We start from the raw sequence: 27,758 nt of genomic DNA, 5'->3' as shown, positions 1-27,758 counted from the left end.
CATTATGATTTATGATTCATACTGAGAGTACACTGATTGTATAGATCCGCAGTCAATACTTATAAGCTGGCTCAGAATCAAAGTAAATGAAATTCAGTGAAGGTTTCCTTTGTACTCTCTTGAAAACAATCTTAATCTAAACATTTATAGATCAAAGGCTGAATATTAACACTGAAATTACAGGTAGAATCGTAAGTTATATTGCAAGATAAGTGGAGCAGGAACTGAATCTGCTCATTCCCAATGTTAACACAGACAGAATGACAGGCAAGTCATCAATCCATTCCCAAGAAGTGGATTAGTCTCTTCAGTGCTAGAATGAGTTTCTTGTCTTCATTGTAACCTTAATCTGTTTTAAACCAGAAGTCACACGACACCAGGTTATAGTCCAACAGGTTTATTTGAAATCACAAGCTTTCAGAGCGTAGCCCCTTTGTCATGTGAAGTGATAGAGCAGAACACAAAGATCAAACAATCACACAAATGGTGCCTGTGGAATGTTGAATAAAAAATCTCTGCAGGTCAAAAGTATCAGACAGCGTGAGTAAAGTGTCAACAGCTGACTAACAATCAAGGGGATGACCTATTAACCAATTAAATGAGCAGAGAAATAATTATAAAAAAAAAGGTACTGTAAAATACTGTACTGTAAAATCTTTCTTACCGTCCTGTTTTACAGAAGTCAAACATCACCTTGATAAATAGTTATGATCTCTCCAACTTAATTAGTTTTGATTCACTTACTACTTCGGTTAGACACTCGGCATGCGACTGTTGTAATTATCATGTTATTTCAGTCATTTGGTTTGTCTCCAATTTTTTGTAATTATTTCTCTGCCTCATTTAATCAGATTATAGGTCATTCCCTTCACCTGTTATTCAGCTACTGAGACTTTCTTCACACCCTCTACTACATTTGATCAGCTGCAGAGACTTATTATTCGACATTTCACTCACACCATTCGTATGATTTTTTGATTACTCTGTCCATTGATCTCTCGGTGTATAACTTCTGTGTCTGTGTACTTCTCTCTCACTTCATCACTGCTTGTGGGTTTAGAGGAAAATAAGGGTTTCATCCAAGCCCAAAACCACAAGAAATTATACCCCCACAATTTGTCTGCACCCCATCCCACCATGACTGGACACCTTCCCCCACCCCCAACCATTGTCAGATCCTCACGGAAACACAGCGTCTGAGCACCACTGACTGTCCAGCTGTCTTGAACTTTTCCATAATACACTGCACTACCTGACCACAACCTTCTTCGCCTTCATCGCCAAAGCACTACCCACCACCTACCTCCCCAGACACCATCAGTCATGTCCCATGCAGTTAGATTGGCTAGACTATCATTGGAATACCCCTTCCAATTGGATCCCCTCCACCCTCGCACTTATCTAAATTAAACTCCACCTGCCATTTCTTGGCCTATCGGGCCAACTGACTGAGATCCCTTTGTGCTCCTAAGTAACTTTCTTCACTGCTTACCATGCCATCAATTCTGGTGTGCTTCAGGATTTATTCACTAATTAAAAAACAACATTATGAATAATATCTCCAAGCCTAGAGTATGCACCATTAATACATTAGAATTACAAACAAACTATCGTGAATTTAATCACAAAAGCTTTTATTCCCAAAATGTGTAACGGAAATCTGAAACTTTCTCTACCCAAAATGGTGTCAAATGACACATTCAAGACTCGACCTGATAAAATTTTGATTTGTGAGGGTATAAAAGGATATTGAACAAAGAATAAGATTCTGTGTTTATATAGTACCTTCTACAACCTCAAAACAATACAAAGGTCTTTGCTGCCATGGAAGTACTGCTGAGATGTAGTCGCTATTGCAATGTAAAGAACATGACAGCCAATTTGAACACAGCAACTCCTATGAGCAGCTACAATGTAATAATGACCAGACCAACTGATTTAGTAACATGATTGTGGACTAAGCATTAGTCAACATGCAGGGATGGCAACTCCTCTGGTATGCTTTGACTAATCCGACATGATCTTTTACTTTCTCCTGAAGGAGTTGGCTGCTGCATATACAACTTCGGTTTAACATCACATCAGAGAGACAGCACTTCCAATAATGTAACATTTTGTCGGGAACAAACACAGAAGATACTGAGCTTTTCCAGCAGCTTCTGGTTTTGTTCCTGATTTGCAGCATCCACAGTTCCTTCGGTTTTTATTTAGCATTTTGTCAGTTCTGCCTTTGAATGTCAGCTGGACTACGTGCTCTAATGTGGGATTTGAATCCACAGCCTGTTAACTCAGTGCTACCACTGAACCACATTGACAATTTCACTACTCCAAAGGTAGATTTACTTTCAGATGTGAGGTGTGAAATGGCTCATGCAGGATACGTGACTGACCTCCTATAGTGCATGCTCCCAGCAGGTTGACGATGTTGATGTGCTGCCCTAGGTGACTCAAGACTTTCAGTTCTGACATCAGAGCTTCCTTCTCTGTTGAATGGGCACTTGCTGCAAAGGGAGATTTGGAGTTGTCATTCCACTGACTATGGTGCATCAATTTCCAGACCACACAAAATGTCAATCACATTTACTTACGTTTAAGCATCTTTACTGCAACAGTCATTATGGAATCAGCCTTTGTCAATCCATAAACAGAAGCCTCCACAACCTTCCCGAAGGCTCCAGCACCAAGTGTTTTACCTAGATATGAGAAACACTTTCTTTATAAATATATATCTGTGCAGAATAATCATGTTCTGGTATCTTAACATTGTATTGTTTTATTCACAATGCAGTTATTTTATCTTCCCTAATGAGACAATTCTCTTTTTACTCTTAATGTACATTTTTGCTACATTTTTGCCCACTCATTTGACCTGTTTATATCACTCTGTAGATACTTTGAGTCATCTTCACCACTTGCCCTCCCGTCTCTCTTTGTGCCACCTTAAAATGTTTTAATCATATGTTCACTTCCTTTGTGCAAGTCATTAATACATATTGTAAATAATTGTGGCCCCAGCACTCATCCCTGTGGCACTCCACTAATTACAGGTTGCCATCCTGAATTGTCCCCCTCATCCCCAATCTCATCTACTAGTCAGTTCACCCTAGTATAGTTACCCCAAAACCATGGGCTGTATCTTCTTAAATAGCCATATGTGCAATGTCTTATCGAATGCCTTTTGAAAATCTGAATATATTACATTTACTAATTTCACTTTATCTATTTCGCGTGTTGCCTCCTCAAACAATTAGAATGTATTTGTCAGCCATGGTTTCACCTTCATAATGTCATGCTGACTCTGTTTGATTATTCTATCAATAACTGTGCTGATATTTATCCCTCTCAAATCTGGTTTAATATCCCGTGCTACCCTAATAACTCTTCACCTCATATTCACTCATTGTGAATAATCCGTTCTACAACATACTCCGCCCTAATCACCTCAAACCTATTCTTCAACCACCCTGCCTTGGCAATCTTGTAGAATGTCTGCTGATAAACGCCTCTGCGCACACTCTGCTGAGAAAACAGCTTTCTAGATACAAGCCTGATTACCCGTTCCCTACATTCAATCCTGATAATCCATTCACATGACTAGTTCTGGTTAAATAACCTGAGCTTTCTAGATATGACTATTTCTATGACCAAACGACTGTTTCAGCTGAATAGCAAAATATTACTTTGAATGTCTTTTTTGCTTAAGATCTATTGTTTAAATGGGTTTATCGCTAGTTAAATACAGCTTAGTTGAACTCTTTAATATAAGAATAATATATGTCAATCAAGCATGGTATCCACTAACCAAAATGCAGTTTATCCCGGGGGAATTCCCACTTATCATCGTACGGTAATTGTGTTGGGTCGATGTATGTGTAGTTATTCCCTTGGATTCCCTCAACTACCTTCCACTGAATTTGATACCTGGGTTTCTAAAAGAAAAAGTTATTATACTATTAATGACAAGTTTTATTCAGTACACTGAAATATTGGAAATATTCAGCTTTGCTACACTTTACCTGTTGATATTTGTAAAATAGGATTACTAAAATAACACAGAGTACTCCAGCCGCTGCTGCAAACAGGGTCAATAGTGGTGTAAAGAGATGATGTGTCTTTGGCATTCCTATGAGTAAAGAGGAAAAATGACTTGATCAGTTATAGAATATAAGTGTGTATTCTGCCAAAATAACCTCCATTAGCTAGTTCCAGACCATCTGCATTCAAATCTATTTGGATACTGTCGATTCAAGGTCGTGTGCATTAAAACAGAGGTCACCAAGGGGCAAGGGTGAAAATCTACCTCAAACACTTATCAAGTACAAAGCAAAAGTCCAGGTTTAGTCAAGCCAGGTTATTTGCTTTAAGGTATCATTGAAAAAATTGGAACAGAACCTGTTGATACGGAAACAAGTTTGTGTGGTGCTAGTGAGGAGTCAAAAGCAGAAATAATAATCATGTAGGTTGGCCCAGGTGGGATTTTAAAACCTTTATGTAGCTTGTGGTTTAAGGATGGGATTTTTTCAGCATTGCTAGTTTAGACTTGGACATGGTGAGGATGGCAGAAGGCATAGAGGCTCTGTGAAAATGAATGGCAGTCACATCAGGAAGGCAGTTGTATCTCCAAAGAGCTTTTCCCAGGGACAACTTGTTTTGCTGCCTGCCGACGGAGGCAGCAGGCCAATTACTTCAATGAGCCCTAATTTATTTCGAGGCCTTTTTGGCACCAACACCAGCATTTCACTGACATCACAGCAGGCCACCAAACATACCTTCTCTCCCTACCCAAGATGCTTAGAGACACCCCACCCCCTCAACGGTGCGTCGAGACCACTGGCTCCAATGGGATAGCTTGGTGGTGTTAGCCAGGGTCTGTCAGAGCCAGAGTTTTACGTTCTTCAACAGACAGGGATGACAGTGCAGACATTCAGCACTGAATAGCTCTCCTAAGGGAGTTCCCCTCTAACTCATTGCCTTTACCAACTTCAGGCCTCTTCAATTTGTCACCCCTGTTGGCAGCTAACCAAACACCGTTGCTAGCTATTGGATAGGGCTGGCAGTACCGGAAGCCTTAATAGGATGGTTAGCGTGGAAGTGGCCGCTTAGGAGGTCATCATTTGGAGGGTTGTGGCAAGGGATGTGCTAATGGTATCAGTCTGGGCTGTCTATGTGCTCTCAATGCCAGTGTGCCAATACCGACAGAAAAATCCAGCTCCAAATCTCTGCCGACCTATTTTATCAATAATAATCTAGAAACTACAGTTCTAAATGACTGAAATTGTCAAGTGAGAAGAAGATGAGCATTTCAACAAGTGACAAGAATTTGAACACCAGGCGCTGATGAAGAGACCAACCAAAGATAAATATCAAAATATTAATAAATAGTTATAAATACCTAAATATTACTTTCTAATGAGCATTATGGTTTAATGCTGTTTCCCCATCTTTTTACCATACCCTTGCACATTATTTCTATTGAAACAGCCATCCAATGAATGCCCCTTTGAATGCTTCACTTGAGCTCACTTCCATACTTCATCAGGCAGTACATTCATCTGGCAAGCAGAGCAACAATGCTGCCCAGCTGCCTAAAACTGGCTTCATTTGAACAGAAAAGTCAAACTAATCACACGTTCATATATATTGGAAGGGCAAGAAATCCAACAGATCAAGTGCTGATACTGGCCTGCAACAACAATTTGAAAGGTACAACTGAAAAAATATCAGGAGATCTACAGAGCTGCTTGTTTAAATGGAGAGGAATGCATCTGAAAACTACACTGTGTTAAAACAGAATTAAGGTGTGGCATATTTTAACACTTTCTCAGAGTTTTAGAGTCAAAGCACAACAGTACTTGGTTTTGCTGTGTACTTTCATTAAGAATATTATTACCTCCTTTTATCTGATAGGTTGCATGACTCTCGCCAACGCTGTTGTATGACTGGCACTCCACTGTGATGTTCAGTTCTTTGGTATTAATTATGCTTTCTACTTCAATCCTTCCAAAACGAGGCTGACTTATTATTGCATTTTTTGGATACAATTCCTCTGTTATTGTTATAGTTGAGTCCAAGCACCTGTAAGTAAGAATGTAAGAAGTTGGTGCAAAAGCAGGCTATTTGGTACTTCAAGCCTGCTGATTCATTTATAGTCCTTCTTCTACCTCAGCTCCTGTTCCCACACTTTCCTCGTATCATTTATTTCCTATATCATCAAAAAGTATCAACCTTTCACTTGGGGAATATATTCAATGACTGTAAGCACTCACTGTTGTCTTGGATATGGTATTCCAAAGATTAGTAACAAAATAACCAAAGATAATCTTCCAAAATTAAGAATTGTTGTTTAACTTTAGCTGGGGTAATAGTTCCTTTAAGTCATGTCAATTCATATCAGCCTCTCATGAAATCATCATCTGAGAACATTGGCAGAGAACCCTGGAGAACTAGTGAAAATTATTCTGTTTATATTTTCTGCACAGAATTTCTCACCAAAAAACTGCAACTGAATTATAGACAAAGCAATTTGTAAGCTATTTGCACTTAAAAATCAGTACAGTAACCTAATACAATATGAATACAGTGAAAATGTATTAAATTGTCATTAAGGCTGCCACTTGGAAAGGGAAACCACAGCATGTCAAAGATATAGTTATTTTATCACACATTCAGCTACTTTTAAAATTAGTTGATAGTAATTCAAATGCATAACTGTTTGGTTAGTGATAACACTGGGGACTGTTACCCTGGTAAGTCAGTCTGAACTTACAAAAAGGAAGTCTAGACCAGTTTGATTCCGCTGCTAGTGGTAACTTTGTTGTTCAATAAATTATCCAATAGTTAAAGTTTGAAACTCTGATGTCTTGACACTTCTTTTTCAAAGGTGAAAAGATGGAATGGCATAAAAACATTTGCTATTTGTTATTCTGGATTGCTCACTGTCTGAAGATATTGTCATGGATGTTAGAAGCTGAGAGCTTACAGATGAGCAATCTGCAGCATCACAGCTAATAGTGTGTCTTTCTTCCCCTTGTGCAAGCTTAGCGGATAAACACCAAGGCACAAACCACATAAAGCATTCAAGAACACAAAAAAGTAGGCTAATTTATTGAGGATTTGAAAAGTTGGTGGCAATACTACACAGTTGGAGATCTTTTACATACATTTTAATAGATATTTCCCTCAGAATAAAGTGTGATTAAGAGTGAAACACATGATACTTTGCACAATTCCCTGTTAGTAATATGTACAGAAAACATAACCCTACCCACTCCAAGTGGTATGTCAACATCCCACTTTTTTCAACTAAATAACTCACCCTTACAAGTAAACATAATTATTGAGGTTGTGGGCTTGCTCGCTGAGCAGGGTGTTTGGTTGCAGACATTTCAAGTATGTCTACAATCTCATCCACAACCCAAGCTTCAAACCTTCTCAAAAACTTTAAAATATAATTATTTGCAATACACGGGCATACTTAATCATAGCTCATTCAATACTTAGCAAAAAAAAAATTACAAGCTAAGAAACTCAAAAATGTACAAGTCCCTGGAGTATGCTCGTAGTCTTAACAAAAACAGAAGGTAAAGCTCAGCAGGTCTAGCAGCATCTGTGAAGAGAAATTGGAGTTAACATTTCAGATCTGGTGACCCTTCCTCAAAACTGATGGTAGCTGGGAAAACATTGGTTTATTTGCAGAAAATAAGGGCAGGAATGGGATAGGGACTAAATGGTAAGATAAAGGATAGAGCCCAAAGAGACAGAAGAGCAGTTGCATAGACAAAGGAGTTAATAATGATCTAGCTAGGAGGGTGAATAGTGTAAATGGGGACTGTTAGTAATTAACAGTAGGCAGTGTGTAATGGCAGGTTGTGTGATTACAAGGCCTGGTGTGTGGGCTGGAGGGGGGAAGGTATGCTTCGACCCTCGGATACTGGGGACAGAGGAGGTAAATACTCCTTTGTTGGTTGCATGGGGAAGTGCCATGGCGCTGTGGAGGGGTGTTGGGGATGAAGGAAGAGTAGACCATGGTGTTCTGGAGGGAACGATTGCTGTGGAAAGCGGACAAGGGAGGTGAGGGGAATATGTGTCTGGTGGTGGCATCTCGCTGGAGATGACAGAAATGGCGTCTGATGGTTTTCTGGATGTGGATGCTGGTGGAACGTAGGGAAGAACAAGGGAAACTATTGCTGTTGCAGGAGGGAAGAGAAGGAGTGAGGGCAGAAGTGTTGGAGGTGGTTCAGATCTGGTTGATGGCTCTGTTGTCAATGGTGCTGGAGATAATGGTAGTCTTCTTTTGCACGCCGATGTAGTAATTGAAATGTTTACTTGAAACTGCTGTATTTTCTTATAGCGGTTTATGGGAACGTCACACTTAGATGTTGCTTCGGATTTTTCCTGGGTACAATTAATTTACACAATGGTGGAAGATTTGGCACTTCTTTGATTTGACCTCATGCCTTCTTACAAACAGCATTGGCTGAAGAAAATCTTGTTACACCCCAGCACCAGATCATTCTTTGTCACGCTTGCTGGTTATCACATACCTTCTGTGAGATGCTGGATTTGAACCTCTTCTTCTAAGTTTAAATGTCGTAAAGCTTCACCAATATTCATGTAAGATGTACATCATTTGCCTTCCCCTGTAATTTTTTTTATTTTTCTTTAGCTCTTGGAAGATTAATAAAACCAAGCTAAACTTATTTCAACTAATCTGCTGAACATAAGTTCTTCAGACGACAGAATGGTTTCACTTAAAAATATTTTCCTTAGACCCATTGTTGAAACATATAGAACTTGTTTGATCTGTCAGCACTTTTGAATTAAAGATTTTACCTGAACCACAAATGGTTACCATGGTGAGATTTCATTGTGACAGTTAATCTACAATCATGGTATTCTACTTCATTAAACATCTTTGAAACCAGGATAGCTGGTTTCATTTACACTGTAACATGATGGATACTGCACACCAAAGTATTTTGAGCTTTTATACGGAAAAAGCTTCACAATGGTTTGTTTTGCTGTGGTCTTGTATTTTTGCGATTACACTACTTGGAGAATTCTCCTCTGGGACTTCTTCCTGTCTCTATTTCTGCCAATAGCAAATGTTCCCTGAAATTCGGACAACAAATAATCTCAACTATGGCAAATATTTCTGATTGCTTAGTAGCATCTGGGTTTTCTGCGACATCAACAGTGTAGAATGTAAGTTTATCATACCCCAGTACATCTCAATCTTAACTGATCCTGTTCCTTTGTTGACCAATTTTGGCGGGCATGTTTTTCCAACGGAAGTTGATATGGCCAGTGTTGCCCCTCAAAGATATGATCTGCTTATGATCTTCTTCAGACTTTGCGTGACTTCTCATAGTTTCCTTAACCTTCTGCGCTGTCACTGTTGGTGACCCTTTTAACCACATGATTAGCAGAAATCTTGAAATGCTGGACAACTCTTTGGTACACATAGAAGTCTGCATCTTGCAAATGATTCCCAATATTTAGTTGGTGTGCTCACAGTTGCTGGAAATGCACATGACAGCCAATTCTATACCAAAACAGTTGGAATGTTGCAACATCTGAGAACTAACTGAAGTATAGGTAATAATAAGGTGTGGAGCTGGATGAACACAGCAGGCCAAGCAGCATCTTAAGCTGCTGCTTGTCCTGCTGTGTTCATCCAGCTCTACATCTTGTTATGTCAGATTCTCCAGCATCTGCAGTTCCTATTATCTCTGAAGTATGGGTGGTTCTTTCTTCTGATACAAATCTGCCTTGTGGTATTTGACCATCTTAAGATCTCATCATTACAGCTGATTCATAATCACTGATTTCTTTTTCATAAAACAGCTGGTTTGTATTTACACTCTAATATGATGGATCCTGCACATGGACTTACCGAGCCATTCTAATCACCTCATTCTTTTGTCCATCTTTAAGGAACTCATCAATGCCTCAATTTTTGACTTGGTCAAACAGATCGTTTTCGAAATATGTCTATTAGAGTAGATGCAATCACAAATTTTGCAACTCTCTACCAGTTCCATTTCTGAAAAATTGCAGTAATCACCTGCTTTTCTCTGCATTTTCTAATGAAATGATCAATGAGTTTCCTGGTCTGTTGGCAGTTAAACATAAGCTGGTCAATATGGAAATTCAATGTGACTCTGAATTGCTCTTCAAAACTTGCCCGCATCTTTTTGGGAACACTTTGGTCTTCTTTGATGAGTATGGGTCTGTTCAGCCTCCATATGTATTCATTTCTAATGGGTAAATGGATCTTTTTAGCTTGCTTGTTTGGCTCAGCCATGTCCGAGCACATATCCCACTGAACGGTGTTTAATCTCAGATAGGAGGTCAAATGCTTTGTAATTGAAGCTTGGGAATTTTGTGGGTACTTTTGCAATATTCCATAAATGCTTCTTCTATACTGGCATTGAAATGAATGTTTGTGGTGGCTTCAACTTCAGGATTTTAATCCTACAAACACTGTAAATGCAGCATGTTGTCCAATTTCCAAGCTATTTTTCAGCTCTCCTTTGTCCTCAGTCATTCCATCTTGGGTTGCAATTACTCATTTTTTCCAACAGAGCACTGCTGAGTGCTGATCCCCTTGATACCCTGTCACTGCCTGTAAAACTGACAGACTGTGCTCTAGTTAGAGTGTTAACAGAAATTTTAAATTTCCCATTCTCCCATTTACCAGTTCCTTCTGTTAGCATGAGCTCTGCATTGTGTTTGGTGCATTTGAAAATGGAAAGTTCTTCACCACTGGCTTCTTATTATGTTCCTCTTCTCCTTATGCCCACTTAAATAAACATCAAAGCACCAATCAAACAAAAGATTTGGCAACACAAAACTGTGTAGATTCATCAACTGAAGATTTGAGAAGTTGGCAGCAGTACCAGTTGGAGAACATGTGTAATGTTTAAGTTGGTAACTTCCACAGAACCAACAAGGCATAATACATTGTGTCAATTCCCCTCTATAAAAGTGTAGAGAAACCATAACCATTCCCACTTAAAGATGTACGATAACAGTGAATGAAGGCAGAATAGACATAACAAATAGTATTATGGAAACATTGACTCATTCAGACTGCAATATCTCCTTCCAAAATCCAATTACAAACCTTAATTATCATCTTTTTGAACTATGCCGATTTATCCTTGCGTAATTAGTTGCACTACAGTCCCCAGTTTCAAGTGAATAGGAGAATGGGCAATGCAGTTTTTGACTTATGTATAAATAATTATCAACACAGATATATAAGATACAACTTAAGCCTCCTAGAATAGTCATATAACAACATCATCAAAACTGTGGACATTACAAATATAACTTTATTGCAAGTTTAGTGTTCCAAATAGAAATGCAAGAAATGCGAACATCCTTTTCAATTGCTTAAATGAGACAAATGACAGCCCACATCCCTTACCTTTTCTGTGATCCATGGCAGTGAAGCCACTTTATTTTTGGTTCTGGAAACCCTACAGCTACACATCGAACTTTACCTGGCTTGGATTCTTCAATAATGATTATCTCTGGTTTGCCTGAAACAAAGCAGAAGAAATAATATTATCGATGGATAGTGAGCATCAATTAGAGTCAATGCTGCTCCTTACATCACTATCATGATGTACAACATACCAGAGGGAGGATGAGGCAACAAGGCTAACAATGGAAGTCAGGGCCATTGGGAAGCCCTTTGAAAAAATAGCAGAGGATAACTGAAAAATCAACAAGGAGGAATAAAGGGTCTAGGCCCGAAATGTCAGCTTTCGTGCTCCTGAGATGCTGTTGGGCCTGCTGTGTTCATCCAGCCTCACATTTTATTATCTTGGATTCTCCAGCATCTGCAGTTCCCATTATCATGGAGGGATAAGATGAAGCTTTGATAGCCAGCCATTAAAAAAAATGCAAGAGTTTTTTTTAGATATATAAAAGGTAAAAGAGAAGTAAGAGTAAGTGTTCTGAGGAAGGGTCACCGGATCCGAAATGTTAATTCTAATTTTTTACTTCACAGAAGCTACCAGACCTGCTGTGCTTTTCCAGCAGATTCTGTTTTTGTTCCTGATTTACACCATCTGCAGTTCATTTGGTTTTTATTAAGAGTGGACATTGGGCCATTGGAAAATGAGGCTAGATAAATAATTATTGGAAGCAAAGAAATAGCAGTGGAACCGAATAGGTGCTTTGGTTCCGTATTCATAGTGAAACACACCAGCACTATACCAGAACTTCAAGAGAATCAGGGCACAGGTAAGTGCAGTGGCCATCACTGAGGAGAAGGTGCTGGGGAAGCTGAGAGGTCTGAAAGTGGATAAATCACCATGACGCAATGGACGACACCCTAATGTTCTGAAGGAGAGAGCTAAGAAAATTGTGGAGGGAGTGTTGATGATCTTTCAGGTATCATTGGAGTTGGGGAGGGTCCCAGAGGACTGGAAAGCGTGAAGTTATGCTCTTTGCTAGGAAGAATAGAGGTGAAGACTATTTTCTAAATGGGAAAAGGTTTCAAAAATCTCAAGCACAAAGGGGCTTGAGAGTTCTCATTCAGGATTCTCTTGAGGTTAACATGCAGATTCAGTTGGTAGTTGGAAAGGCAAATGAAATATTAGCATTCATTTTGAGAGGGCTGGAAGAGAAGAGTAGGGATATACTGCTGAGGCTGTCTAAGGCTATGGTTAGATCGCATTTAGAATATTGTAAATAGATTTTGGCCAGGCAGGTAGGAAAGGATGTGCTGGCTTTGGAGAGAGTCCATGTGAGGTTTACAAGAAAAATCCTGGGGTTGAAGAGCTTGTCATATGAAGAGAATCTGTACTCAGTGGAGTTTAGAAGGATGAGGAGTAATGTCTGCTCATATGTTCTATGGTTGTGTATGAGAAAATCAGAGAAGTTATTGATGTAAAAGAAGTGTAGAAAATAATCAAATGAGCAAGGAACACTAGTAAATGACATGGTGCACTGGGAATATGGAAGCAATCTGACAGTCAATCCTTAGGACAAAACAAACGCAGAAGGAAGAATGCAGATTCTGGTTGGATGAGGTTGGCCCTAACGAGAGCAGGATGATAAGATTACTCACTTGTTATTTTGTGGCTTTTTTTTAATCAGTGGAATGGAAAAGGTATGCCCAGTTTGAGGGAACAGTTTTCACGGTAAATCATAGAATCCTACAATGTGGAAGCAGGCCATTCGGCCCATTGAGTTCACACCTACCCTCCAAATAGCATCCCACACAAACCCTGAATTTCTCATGGCTAATCCACCTAACATACAAGCCTCTAGGTTATGGAAGGAAACTCACACAAACACAAGAGAACATGCAAAATACTCGCAATCACCTGAGGGTAGAATCAAACCTGGGTCCCTGGTACTTTGAGGCTGCAGCGCTGATCAGTGAGCCACCACACCACCCTAAAGGGGTCCTGTGGCTCATACAACGTGAAGTTTCATCTGGACAATTAATAGCATTAAAGCCAAAAAATTTTTGCCCACTTGAGGAGGAACGGTCTATGTAAAAGGATATTCTCTTGGGTGGTGTAAACAGCCATTCGTTGGTCCAGAATGAGAAAACAGATTTAATATATTTTGTGTCACAAGGGAAAGTGTAATAAGTTTAGAAGGATGCTGGTGGAATTATCTAAAAGTATGCTTTCAGTGACGAGAAGTTGTGGGAGGCAATGGCCTAGTGGTATTATTGCTGGGCTTTTAATCTAGAGACACAGATAATGTTCTGGGGATAATAAAGTGTGAAGCTGGATGAACACAGCAGGCCAAGCAGCATCTCAGGAGCACAAAAGCTGATGTTTCGGGCCTAGACCCTTCGTCAGAGAGGGGGAAATCTCCCCTTCCCCCACCGCATCCCAAAACCAGCCCAGTTCGTCCCCTCCCCCCACTGCATCCCAAAACCAGCCCAACCTGTCTCTGCCTCCGTAACCTGTTCTTCCTCTCACCCATCCCTTCCTCCCACTCCAAGTCACACCTCCATTTCCTACCTACTAACCTCACCCACCTCCTTGACCTGTCCGTCTTCCCTGGACTGACCTATCCCCTCCCCACCTCCCCACCTATACTCTCCTCTCCACCTATCTTCTTTTCTCTCCATCTTCGGTCTGCCTCCCCCTCTCTCCTTATTTATTCCAGAATCCTCACCCCATCCCCCTCTCTGATGAAGGGTCTAGGCCCGAAACGTCAGCTTTTGTGCTCCTGAGATGCTGCTTGGCCTGCTGTGTTCATCCAGCTTCACACTTTATTATCTTGGATTCTCCAGCATCTGCAGTTCCCATTATCACTAATGTTCTAGGGACCTGGGTTTGAATCCCACCACAAAACATGGTAGAATTTGCATTCAATAAATATCTGGAATTAACAATCTAATGATGACTGTAAATCCATTGTCATTTGGAAAAACCCATCAGGTTCAGCAATGTCCTTTAGGGAAGGAGACTGCCATCCTCACCTGATCTGGCCCATATGTGACTCCAGACCCACAGCAATGTGGTTGACTCTTAACTGCCATCTGGGCAATTCAGGATGGGCAATAAATGCTGCCTGGTTAGCAATACCCTCAACCCATGAATGAATTTAAAAAAAACTAAACATTTAAGTTTTTCCTCAAACGGTATTGATCTCTACAGGGATTTTAACACTGAGAAGAAATATTTTTGAAAATGCGTACCAATGTGACATATGATGTTATCTAATTAAACAACAGAAATCATTCCATGATCATTCAGCTTCACAGTGTGTGATTATGAAATAATGTTAGTAAAGTCATGCAAAGTCCTTTGCTAACAATAAATTTATTAGCAAATGAATTGTTGAGTAAAATTTAGAAGTTAAAATATAGGCCAAACGAATGCCATATAATAAATAGCTTATTATTACTTACAAATGATAATAGCATTATTATTAACTTACTATTTATGTGGACGTCAAATGAAACTGTAGAGTTGGAATCAGAATTCGAAGCAAAAAATGTATAAATTCCACCTTCTGTTCCCTTTACTCGGACCAGATGAAGTTCGCTGGAGTATCTATGAATGACATGTATGGTAGTAATAGGATACTGACTGTTGGAAATTTAAATCTACATTACCTTTCTAGTGATTGTGGCAGATACGTTGCTTTCAATCATATTAATACAATTATTGGGTAAAATTTTGCGGTAAAAGTAACACTGAGGTTGTCAGTGCCCAGTATTAATCAAGAGTGAATTGAACATAACCTGCAGTAACTGCACATATACATTTAAGCACTTCTAAGAAGTCAGGAAATTGCTATCTGAGATTCCCTAATGCTCAGAAAATTCAGCATTAATAACGTCTTGCCAAGAAGTGCACCATGGGTAAAGTTATAAAACAGTGCCAAATAGAGAAAATAGTCTTGTAATGGAGGTATTTGAAGGAAAGATGCTATTTGCATTGAGATTCTGCCTCTGTCTCAGAGAATTATTACCGTGCAGAAGGAGGCCATTTGGTGTAGTGCTAATTTCCTGCCTTTACCCATACCCTGCACATTGTTTCTCTTTAAATAATCATCTGATTGAAAGGTATACCAGACCTTAATTACTCACTGTGTTAGAAAGCTCTTAATTACATCGCATTTGCTTTCTTCACAAAACAATTTCAATTTGTACCCTCTAGTTCTCAATCATCCCACAAGTGGTAACAGTTTCTACTGAGGCCAGAATCCAACAAATACCTTTGAGATGGCCCCATGCTGGCAGCATCGGGATGGGGATGTGGTGGTCACTGACCCTTCCTCTCCACCATCCCAGCATAATAATTTCTGCATTGGGCAACTGAAGCTTCAGCCACAGGCCATCTTATCAGTGCTAGCACCTCCACAATGATGGTCTGACAGTTGTGTCCATGAGGGATTTCTTAAACTATTATAATCCTTCAACAAACACCGACATTTTAAGGTATCTTCACAGACTCCTGCTTGTTTCATCAGCTTCCATCTCTTACATTGGGGCTGCTGACCAGACATTGCTGGTATTGAGCCTCCATCTTTATTCGGTTGCTGTCCATTAATTTGGCGGGGCTTGTAACATCCCAATACGGTCACGTCTAGATTCTCAACCTGGAATGGGGACCAATATCGAGATCATGACCCAACTGTGAAAATCCAGCCCAATGTGACTGTCACCAGCTTAATGACAATGCAACTGATGAACTAATGAAAGCTACTGAGGCTCATGATAAAAACATTGCATACCAGTCTAACCCATGAGCAATCACATTTGATACCTGTTTCCAAATTCTGCAGATTTAATATAATGGTCCGATGTGTTAAGCAAAGTCTCATTCATGAGAATCCAGTACTGCTGATCAGGAGCTGGATAGGCATCAAACTCCACTTTTAGCACAAGGTTTTTTCCAATGTTTACATGAAGCACAGTGCTTTCTGGAGGTAACAACTTTATAAATCCTTCAGCTGATTGAAAACATACAAAAGTAAAATGAGAAAAAAGACATCTAAAAATGTTTGTTAATGCAATTGGTTACAAGTTTTCTTGCACTAATGATATTCAATATTTTAAAAGCACAAGGTTTTGATGGTGCAACAACATGCAAGTACTTTCCAACTCTATTCAGTTTAGACATTTTGAGTTATACTGCACTCTAAGCCAACTGAGACAAGTAGTCCTGGGACAGTACAAAAAGAAGCTCAGGAATCAGTTTGGAACTTTGCAGTGAACAATTCACTGCACAATTTCTTGGAGCAGAATTTTTAAGCTTTTAATTCCTGCCTGAATATTTGCAACATCCGAACTTGCTTAGCACTGACATAAAACTGGCAATAGAATTATAAAACATACAATTTAAGAAACAAACTCCCATTTTCTGAAGTTCAGAGGACTGATACTAAATTAAATAATAATTATTGTGAAGGACTGAAATATTGGGATGTCACAAACGCTATCAAATTAATGGAGAGCAACCCAATTTAGTTTTATTTGTGTAGTTATTTATTGTCACATGTACCTAAGTCCAGTGAAAAGCCCAAGACCTGAAGGTCTACGTCCTAGGATTTCAAAGCTCTTGTGTAAGGGTAGTGAATGCACCGATAATAACTTTCCATAAGCCCCCAGATTCTAGAATGGTACTAGTGGATTCGAAACTAGCAAACATAATAATGCTATTAAAACAAAGAAGAGAGAAACCAGGAACTGTTGACAAGTTGGTCTGATATCAGTTATTGCTGGAATAGCAATTATTATTAGACAAGCCTCAGCCATGCACTTAGAAAAGTATATGTAGTCAGATTTCACATAATTTTATGAATGGGAAATCATGTTGACAAGTTTATTACAGACTTCTGGAGGATGACCAAGCAGAGTTGATAAAGGGTAGCAAGTTGGAGTAGCATATAAAGATCACAGAAGGTGGTAAACAAGGTTTCACACAACTGATCACACCCAAGGCTCACGGGGTTGTGAGTAATATCTGAATATTGTTGGACGGTTGTTTAATGGACAGGAAGCAGTCAGGAGAAACAAATAGAGATAACAAGGTGTAGAGCCGAATGAACACAGCAGGCCAAGCAGTATCAGAGGAGCAGGAAGGCTGACAGTTCGGGCCTAGACCCTACTTTAGAAATCTGATTCAGATGCTGCCTAGCCTGCTGTGTTCATCCAGCTCTATACCTTGTTATATCAGATTCTCTAGCATTCTCCAGCATCTCAGGAGAAACAAATAACTTATTTTTTGGTTGGCCAGCTGAAATGAAAAGAATGCCACAATGATCAACTGTTTCTATTTGTTCTTGCAATGTGATTGTCATTGGCCAGGCCAGTATTTTGTTGGCCAACCATAACAGACCTTGAGAAGGTGGTGGTGAGTTATCTCCATGACCTGTGTGTTCCAAGAACATTCATGTTGCTATTTTTAATAGGGTTGAGATAAGGGTCACCATGAACAAGTTGGGCCAAATGGTCTTTTTCTTGCTGTATGACTCTATGTTTCTATAACCGACTGGATTTGCTATACCATTTCAGAGGGCACTTAAGACTAAACAACTTTGTTGGGGATCCAGAGTCACTTTTTGGCCAGACTGGGTTTGAATAACATATTAACTCTGGAAAACAAATTAGTGAGCCAATTGAGTTTTGTGACAATCCTGTAATTTCATGATCATTATCAATGAGACTAGCATTTTATTCTAGATTGTTTTTATTAACTAATTGAATCTGCATTTCCCCAGCTGCCATGGTGGGATTTGAGCTCAGGCTTCTGCAGCTTGAGTGCAAACTTCTGAATTACTAATCAAGCAACATTACCAATATGCTATTTTTGCCTAAACTGGAGCCTCACCTCTTTACAATGTCTAAAATGAAGGGACAGTGAGTAATGTGTCCAAGTTTGCTCATGGTACAGAGCTAGGCAGCAATGGAAACCATGAGAAGCTCACAAAGAGGCTATATAGATATATAGACGGGGTAAATGAGGGGCAGCAAGGCAGCAGATGCAGTACAATGTGGAGAAGTGGGTCACATGCAAATTTCATAAGAAATCATTGTAAGTGATATTATTGCACAAATATTTGCTGTGCTTGTATCAACTTTTTTCACTTCATTGTTTAATCAAAGTTATTAACACAGATTTAATGCTTCACTGAAGAGAAATTTAACACTGATGTATTAATCATTTGTACGTCTGCTTATCCAGCTTTTCCTTAAATGCATGTGCCTATCTAGCCTTCTAATAAATGCAGGAAGGAGCTACTGTGGAGCATAAGTGCTAGCACAGACTGGTTAGACCGAATGGTATGTTTCTGCGCTGCAGACTCAACTTAATCAGTCACAGTTATATCCACGCTCTACTCACTCACATAATAAGAATGAATTATTACAAAATAAAACCTTATATCAGTCACTCAGAGTTAGTTTGTGACTTAAAATTTAATATGGATCAAAACTGGACAAATAGCCTGTTGAATAGACTTTGGCGGATTTCATTCTCAAAATGCTTTATAAAATTTATATTGATACAAAGAGAAAACCACTTTGCATTGACCTTTTTAAAACTTTTTATATGAACTTAGCTGACATTATTTCAGTTATTGAGCTTTTGATGAATTGTAATCAAAGATTTTACCTACAACCTGCAGAAACACTGAAGCATTTGACAAGCCAAAACCATTTCTCGCAAAACAGGTGAAACGTCCAGTATCGTTGACTGTCACTGAATCAATGCGCAACGTTTGTATGGTTTGATAATGGTTGGGAAAGTTGTTGGAAGACTTTGTCACTTTAGCAGGCTAGAAATGATACATAAGAAAGAATAGTTTTATTACATGCAGTCAGTTGTTTTCTAAATTAACACTGACAGTTACACTTAAGCTCAGCACTGCAACTCATCACTCTAATCTCTTGCAGAATTTCATACTTGTTGATAACAAGGTGTAGAGCTGGATGAACACAGCAGGCCAAGCAGCATCAGAGGAGCAAAAAAGCTGACGTTTCAGGCCTAGACCCTTCTTCAGGAATGATTTCTGATACCTTGTTATCTCAGATTCTCCAGCATCTGCAGTTCCTATTATCTCTTCATTCGTGTTGTTTGCTTTTCCCAATCACATTGTGATAAATCATGGCATTCCAGATAATGCTGTTAGTCGAAGACGTTAACTTTCTTCAAGGACAAGCTTAATAATACATGCTAACAATATACATACATATATTTATCCATGCTGCACATTTAATTGAAGCTTTAAACATATTATTTTTATAGCCATCTGAATAAACTGTTGGTCAGGAAATTTTCCGTTCAAGGTTCACAGCAACTTTTTTTCATACAAGTTTGTATCCTTCACCTCATTCACTATGCAACTGACCTCTTGGATGCAAACGAGGCCATCACTGCCAAGACATTCTAGCTTTCACTTCTCAAGCCTCATATTTCAAACCCGGCTATACACAACTTTAGAAACTGCAAGTGAGGAACTGGCCCTCGCACTGTGATACTTCAGTCTCAACAAAGAATACATGGCTAAAAGGTAAGGAAAGTATATTCCCCACTTGATGGACAGAGACCGGGAGCTCTGGATGGCTTCTTGGGGAAGAGGGCCATCCTTTAACTTGTAGCTGAGGTCAGTGCTATGTCCTAAATGAAGAGTATCTCCAGCAGTACAGTTAATGATTTCTCAGCTCCACAAGGGTAAATGCCAACACTTTCCCTCTGCTAGGTTATACTGATATGCCACCGCTCACTCTTGCTCTGACATTGCATATACTTCGCACCAAGGCCCCTGACTACAATTCTCACTGTTGCATATATTGTGTCTATTCAGCAGCTCACACTCTCCTCATCCTCCAAAAGTACTAATCCGCCTTTCCCTCTGGGCTTCCCACTCATTCGATGGGGCACCTCACCACCACTTCTGTATCAACTGCCATCTATCTATCTGTATTTTCCATCAAATGCTATCACAACCAATTCTACCCTTTATCTAATTGTGTCCATAACAAGGTAGAGAGGCATGGTGAGGGGTTGGGAGGGAGAGAGGAGTGATGAGGGAGAGCATGCAAATGTACTAGCATCTTGTTCCGGAAGCATCTTCCATGCACAGACTTCAGAGGTCTCTGAACCTTGCACGTCCCCAGTGGTGATCCCAAAATCCATGGTTGATGAAAGTGAGTCTGCATCTGGGCAGCAGTGTGTCAACAGGCCTTGACTCTCTAGGCCCAGAGGCACCAAATGACAAATACTACCGTGAGGCTGGCTCCCTTCACTCTAATTGCAGAAGTCACAACTTCGTTGAGACATAATGGGAGGCCAATGAAGAAGAAAACTGGCTGAAGGCAACATGTGGTACTGTGAACCATTGTTGTAAATAACCTTACACTTCTGTAAATACACATTCACTTGAGCAGTTAAAATGTCTGTTCTTGTATAATTGCTACCATCAAACCCAGTTAGATCACACTCATTAAGTGATGAGCAATCTCTTCAAATACCTCAAAAATGTTGTGATGGTCAAGCATTGCTCATATCTCACAGGCAACCAATTCCTTGGCAGCTAAGGCATTGCACTTAATGTGGCTAAACCCAAAGCACAACTGAGATGAGGAGAAAATTTTTCACTCACAGAATGGTGAGCCAGTGGAATTCACTGCCACAGAAAGTGGTTGAGTCCAAACCATTATGTGCCTTCAACCAGGAGATAGATACAGCTGTTGTGGTGAAAGGATCAAGGGACATCAAGGGTTAGGGTATTGAGCTCAATAATCTCCAGCTGTGATCTTACTGAATGTTAGAGAATGAAAGAATTTTCAAATCCAGCTTATTCATCCTGGAATCAGGCTGCAATGGTTTATCACTAGCCTCTCAGGCTCAGTGATGACTTGCTCTGTTATGCTGTCTTGGATGGAGCTCTTGGTCAATATGCTGATCCTCAGCATCATCTCTCTCCTTAGAAATTTGTATTTGTTTGTCCATTTCATCTGCATTCCAAAAGTCTCCCCATTGTCAGTGCCAGTGGTGAAGGGCACAGCTTGACACATAGATGCATCACATACTTTCTGGATTATGCTGCAAGGCCCCATGGGAGTAATCCAGAGACCAAAACCTCATTTTGAGGAGCGCTGTGGTCTGTTCCATACGGCTCTGGTAGGAATATGACAGCATTGTATCTCAATTTTGTGTCAGTCTGAGGGTTACGCAAAAATTTCATCAACCATGTTGGAGTGGGTAGTCCTTGTTTCCCTACAGGTAGCCTGTGAGTGCTATTGCTAGTGTCCTGCACCTGGGAGAAGCCAATGATGGTGAAGAATGCCACTGTCCAAACTGCTTGAGTCTTCTCATCACTAAGAAAGGATAGAAACAGCCGTACTCTGGATAAAATAGCACCAGGAACATTCCAGATGCCTTCTTGGGTCAAGGATTGGGGGATGCACAGAGGTGCTCTGTTGCCCCTTGAAATGAGGCATTGGCATACAAATTCAGGGTAGCTTGTTGGCCACCGGGTTGGGACTGGCACCTGTTCTTCTGGGGCAAGTTCTCCTCCAGCACCTGGCATCATTTCAGAGATGCCCCAAGACATCCTTAATTTGCACCCATACTGTGAAAGCATGGGCCTATAAAACTAGAGTCTCATCAATCTCCTCCATATCTATGGTGGATCTTCAACTTTGCCTCTTTGTCTGGAGTCCACAGCAACTTGCTAACAAAGTTGCAGTCAATACCTCATACCACATTGCCTGTAGAGTAATACCAAGACCACAAATGGTTTCAGTGATGGCATTCTCAAGATCTGTGAGCAGGTAATTTGTGGAGAACGTCAGAAAGATAAAGCGATTTTATTAATGGAACTTCTGTACTCTCACCTCATCACAATGAAATCTCATGTTACAGTCTCACATTGTGCAGCATGCAGGTTTCCCAAGGAATTCACTGTCATGCCTCCTAAGGACCTGAGATATATGATCTTATCCAACTGAACATTGCATAATCAAAGTGTCCATGCTACATTGGGAATAGAATTCCACCAGTAAGCCACCATGATAGCATCACCACCCCATCCATCCCAAACAAAATGGCTTCCTTCTGCATCACTGAACAAGTGCTTGCATACTTACAGATCAGGGTGTCACTCTGAAATCTGTAAAGTATTGCCTGCTACGGAATGTTTGTAAACCGGGAGCTTCAGGATCTGTTTTTAAAATGCCTTTTTTACATTGCGGTTGGTTAGCTGACATGACAAAGAAGCAAGTTTTATTCACAATTTAATGATTTTGATTGCTTGAGGCCATACTTTTATCTGCATTCTCAGACAATGAATAAACTCCTCATGAAGTGTAAATTCAAAACAGATGGATGTCATTATTGAATTAGAAGAAACATAAATAATGCAATTGCCCCTACCAGTACCTCTGATCCCGATAGTTTTACTCCACGCCGGTAGAAAAAAGTGATTTATTCCACCCACGCTGCATTTGGAGTCATGTAGGTATTATGGAATTGACTTTTGATCCACTGTTCTAAGTCCATTTCAATGCGAGTAACTTGCAGGCTGCACACAAAGGTGGAGCCAACATCCTTTATGTTTCAATTTGTGATGCTGACCCCATGCCGTCTAATGACCCTTCAGCTTCAAGTGTGGCAATAGCTAACTATTTGAGATGTGCTTCGAAGTCAACAGGCAAGTTTCAAGCAGGCAAGCAGAATGTCGCTTTTTGAAATTGCATCCATTAACCAGCCTATTTCTAGTGTAAACAATAGGATAGGGACACTAACGGCAATGCTTATATAGGTGATGGGAGTCTCACTCAAACTCATTACGTGAGTCGATTGGCAATAGGCAGAAACACCATCCACTGGTATTCCTACTACCCCAGTCCTGACCGGGGCACAGGAGGGTATGTGGCAAGGTTTCTGCCTACCACCTTCCCATCTGATTACACCCCCTCCCCCACACTAAACACCTCCAAAAGGATGGCCTTAAATAATGCAAATCATATTTGATTTGAAAACCATCCAATGGGGATGTAATCTGCCTCAACTATTCTGAAAATCACAATTAATTTAAGATTTATTAGAATGTTATGATTTGAAGCTATGTTTTTAATTTACAGTAGAATGAAGGAGTCATACAACCTGTTCTGAAGCCTACCTAATAACAGGTCCTAGTTGTTTGCGAAGCATTCATAGTTGGAAATAATGGCAGCAACATTTATGTTTATTGTCATTCTCCAATGTCCTTCAGGATATTGGATGTTAACAATTATGTTATAAGCTGACCATTTGTTCCAAAATGAAAGTGACTTGGATGCTAAAGAAAAGCTAATTAACATTTCTACTTGGATACAAGGTCCAAGAGCTTAACATTCCATTGGAATTTGATGTCAGATGGAAAGCTTTTCTTATACACACATGAAAAGTCACAACATAGTAAGTGTTTCTGAGACAGTAGGAACTGCAGATGCTAGAGAATCAGAGATAACAAGGTGTAGAGCTGGATGAACACAGCGGGTCAAGCAGCATCAGAGGAACAGGAAAGCTGACATTTCAGGCCTAGACCTGAAGAAGGGTCAAGGCCCGAAACATCAGCCTTACTGCCCCTCTGATGCTGCTTGGCCTGTTTTAACATAATAAGTGTGCCAGGATCTGACAGAGAAGAAGCAGCTAGGTGCTGAAGGTCTCTGGATAATCATGCAATAATTGTGAAAGGAGCTTTGCACTCAGATGAGGAAAAAAAACAAATTCATGAGGATTTGACAGGAGACTAGAAATTTTGCTTAATTAGTGCTAGTGGGAGAATTGTTAGGAAAAGCCTTCACCTTGCAAGTCAATGGAAAAGGAAAGGAAGGCAAAGGAAAAGGAAAACCTTAGGAGCTGAGAATCACTATTGACTGGGTCTGGAAAAATCAAATGGCTACCTAAGGGACAATACAAAGTATACCTGTGAAGTGGGTTTTTTTGTTGCATGAGAAGTAAAAGGGGAATATTGTGTCTGTAGTTTAAAGTATGCCTAACCTATAAATTCATGTTTAGCAATAATTCTATTAGACTTGTTACATGAAAGAGAAACCTTGCCATGTCCATAAGACCATAAGACCATAAGACATAGGTTGGAAGTAAGGCCATTCGACCCATCAAGTCCACTCCACCATTTAAATCATGGCTGAAGGGCATTTCAACACCAATTCCCTGTACTCTCCCCATAGCCCTTGATTCCTTTTGAGATCAAGAATTTGTCGATCTCTGCCTTGAAGGCATCCAACGTCACGGCCTCCACTGCACTCTGCGGCAATGAATTCCATAAGCCCACCTCTCTCTGGCTGAAGAAATGTCATCTCATTTCAGTTTTAAATTTACACCCTCTAATTTTAAGGCTGTGCCCACGGGTCCTTGTCTCCCTACCTAACGGAAACAACTTCCTAGCATCCACCCCTTCTAAACCATACATTATCTTGTAAGTTTCTATTAGATCTCCCCTCAACCTTCTAAACTCTAATGAGCACAATCCCAGGATCCTTAGCCATTCATCGTACGTTAAACCTACCATTCCAGGGATCATCTGTGTGAATCTTCGCTGGACACACTCCAGGGCTAGTATGTCCTTCCTGAGGTGTGGGGCCCAAAATTGGACACAGTATTCTAAATGGGGCCTAACTAGAGCCTTATAAAGTCTCAGAAGCACATCGCTGCTTTTATATTCCAACCCTCTTGAGATAAACGACAACATTACATTCGCTTTCTTAATTACGGACTCTACCTGCAAGTTAACCTTTAGAGAATCCTGGACCAACACTCCCAGATCCCTTTGTACTTCTGATTTGCGCATTTTCTCACCATTTAGAAAATAGTCCATGCCTGTATTCTTTTTTCCTAAGTGCAAAACCTCACATTTACTCACACTGAATTTCATCAGCCATTTCCTGGACCACTCTCCTAAACTGTCTAAATCTTTCTGCAGTTTCCCCACCTCCTCAGTACTACCTGCCTGTCCACCTATCTTCGTATCATCGGAAAACTTCGCCAGAATGCCCCCAGTCCCTTCATCCAGATCATTAATATATAAGGTGAACAGCTGCGGCCCCAACACTGAACCCTGTGGGACACCACTCGTCATCCTTTTAGCGATCAAATGGAAACACTAATTTATTTTATAATTGCTGGTATCTATCAAGATTGTTAGAAGCATAAGTTAATTTTTAACTGACCCATTATTTCACAATTAAGAACAGCATGAACAGCACGAACAACAATTTCATGTTGTGTTATTAAACTGCATCACCTCATGAGAATCTAGTCAGTTAGCTGTCAGAGGTTTAAGCTGACAGTGCAATTGATCCACTGTGAAGGAGCTATATCTTATAATGCAGATGATACCCAATTCCTTATATGCTTATGAAATAATGGATAATATACATAAGTCTAGTGGAGCAGGATAGTACTTCTTTGCAAAGTCATAGAATCCCTACAGTGTGAAAGCAGGCCATTCAGCCCATTGAGTCCACATCAACCCTCCAAAAAGCAACCCACCCACCCCACCCTATCCTTGTAAACCTGCATTTCCCATGGCCAGTCCACAAAGCCTGCAAATCTTTGGACTGTGGGAGGAAACCAGAGCACCCAGAGGAAACCCACACAGATATGGGGAGAATGTGCACGCTCCATACAGACAGTTGCCCAAGGATGGAATCAAATCCAGGTCCCTGGCACTGTGAGGCAATAGGGCTAACCACTGAGCCAAGATGCCATTCTCCAAATGGGAACATTGACCTGACATGAATGAAAGCGACATGATTAAGATTTAAGGATAGCTTCTTAGATATCAAAAGAATGAGATTCTGTCATCATTGACTAATTATAACCACAAGGTTCTTTTAAGAAACGGTTCTGAAGTATTGCCTGAAGCTATGTTGAGTAATTCCCTTTGATATTGTGGTCAGGAAGAGGAAATTCATACCAGTGTAACAACACAAAAACAGTTGCATCAGTTGTTTCAAAATCATTGGAGAGATATCACAAAGAATGCAAAGATGTCATGCAGCAGAATACAGACCGATTGTTGAAAACTGCTGCTTATTTCCCAAGGTTCAGGTTAGCAACTCGATTACTGCCTTGTTTACACTACCATCCTCTTGTCACAATAAGCAATAGTGCTACAAAGTGAAAGCAATCTAGCAAAGGCAACAACGAGCCAAATTCCTGAGATATTATTTATATGAATACATTGTCCTCTTCATTCCTTCCTCCAATCTCATGCCCAGTCTTCATGTTTTATGTCCATATATTAATCTATGACAAGACATTTTTCAATATTTAGAAAGGGCCATTATTCAGACTTGCAATAAATTCTAACCAAGATAGTTGTCTGCAACTTTTGGCCTTTAATCTGCAAGAAAGAAACGAATGAATTAAGAGAAAGCTATCAATGAACCATCTATAAATCATCTCCAGTTTCACAAGCGCTTTAAATGGGTAGGTCTTACCCAATGGCTTTATAACTCTAATAACTCAGGAAGCTCAACTAGAAAGGATCAGTTATGGTGGAACACCAAAATAGAGCCTCTACTCATGACATACATTGGTTTGTCCCAGCTTGCTTGTTTTTATAATTAGCCTGTTTAGCAATCTTATTACACACCTCTGAAGCAGGTGGGACTTGATGCCAGGCATCCAAGTTCAGAGATATTGGCACTACCACTGTACCATAGGACCCCTCTGTGTCTGCTTTTTTTAACTTCTTTCTAATATTCGGATGTGTTATTACATGCAACTGAACAGGTTTTCCACCACCAAATTACTGTGACTTTTTTTTGTATTCATTCATGCAGCCAATTAGAAATTTACATGAAGAGCCCATTATGAGCAATGCAAACTATCAAAAGTGATTTGGGGCTTGGAGTGGGTAGGGAGAACAGGAAGGACTGGGCCTGCTTTGAATTGGGCTCAGGTGACGAGTTTCAGCCAGGCAGGCCATTGCCTGTTACTAAGGGAACTCACACTCAATAAGCTTTTGGATGTGATGGCACTGGAGGTAGTTCACAGGAGGCTCGCCAGGTTGATTCCAGGGATGGAAGGCCTATCGTATGAGGAGCAGTTGAATAACTAGGACTTATACTTGCTGGAGTTCAGAAGCATGAGGGGGCAATCCGATTGAGGTATATAAAATACCAAATGGGATTGACAGGATGGATGTTGAGCAGGTATTCCCCTTGTGGGACAGTCTCGAAGAAGAGTTCACAGATATAGAGTGGCAGGAGGTAGGTCCGAAACTGAGATAAGGAAAAACTACTT

The 27,758-nt window shown here is 40.1% G+C and overlaps 1 protein-coding gene across 1 annotated transcript in view; it reads right to left on the bottom strand.

Moving 5' to 3' along the window:
• LOC125457782 (mast/stem cell growth factor receptor Kit-like) overlaps positions 1-27,758 on the bottom strand; it is a 92,245-nt gene that overhangs the window by 29,391 nt on the left and 35,096 nt on the right. Inside the window, exons 5-13 of the mRNA XM_048542378.1 lie at positions 19,110-19,272; positions 16,260-16,446; positions 14,926-15,041; positions 11,435-11,549; positions 5,891-6,075; positions 4,017-4,123; positions 3,803-3,929; positions 2,589-2,693; positions 2,391-2,501 (exon numbers count right to left, since the gene is read on the bottom strand). Coding sequence (XP_048398335.1) covers positions 2,391-2,501; positions 2,589-2,693; positions 3,803-3,929; positions 4,017-4,123; positions 5,891-6,075; positions 11,435-11,549; positions 14,926-15,041; positions 16,260-16,446; positions 19,110-19,272 — 1,216 coding nt within the window. The remainder of the gene's footprint in view (positions 1-2,390; positions 2,502-2,588; positions 2,694-3,802; positions 3,930-4,016; positions 4,124-5,890; positions 6,076-11,434; positions 11,550-14,925; positions 15,042-16,259; positions 16,447-19,109; positions 19,273-27,758) is intronic.

This window comes from Stegostoma tigrinum, chromosome 1 (genome assembly GCF_030684315.1).
Source record: "Stegostoma tigrinum isolate sSteTig4 chromosome 1, sSteTig4.hap1, whole genome shotgun sequence".
In the NCBI taxonomy this organism is placed as follows: Eukaryota; Metazoa; Chordata; class Chondrichthyes; order Orectolobiformes; family Stegostomatidae; genus Stegostoma; species Stegostoma tigrinum.
This window is presented reverse-complemented; position numbering and strand designations above follow the sequence as displayed.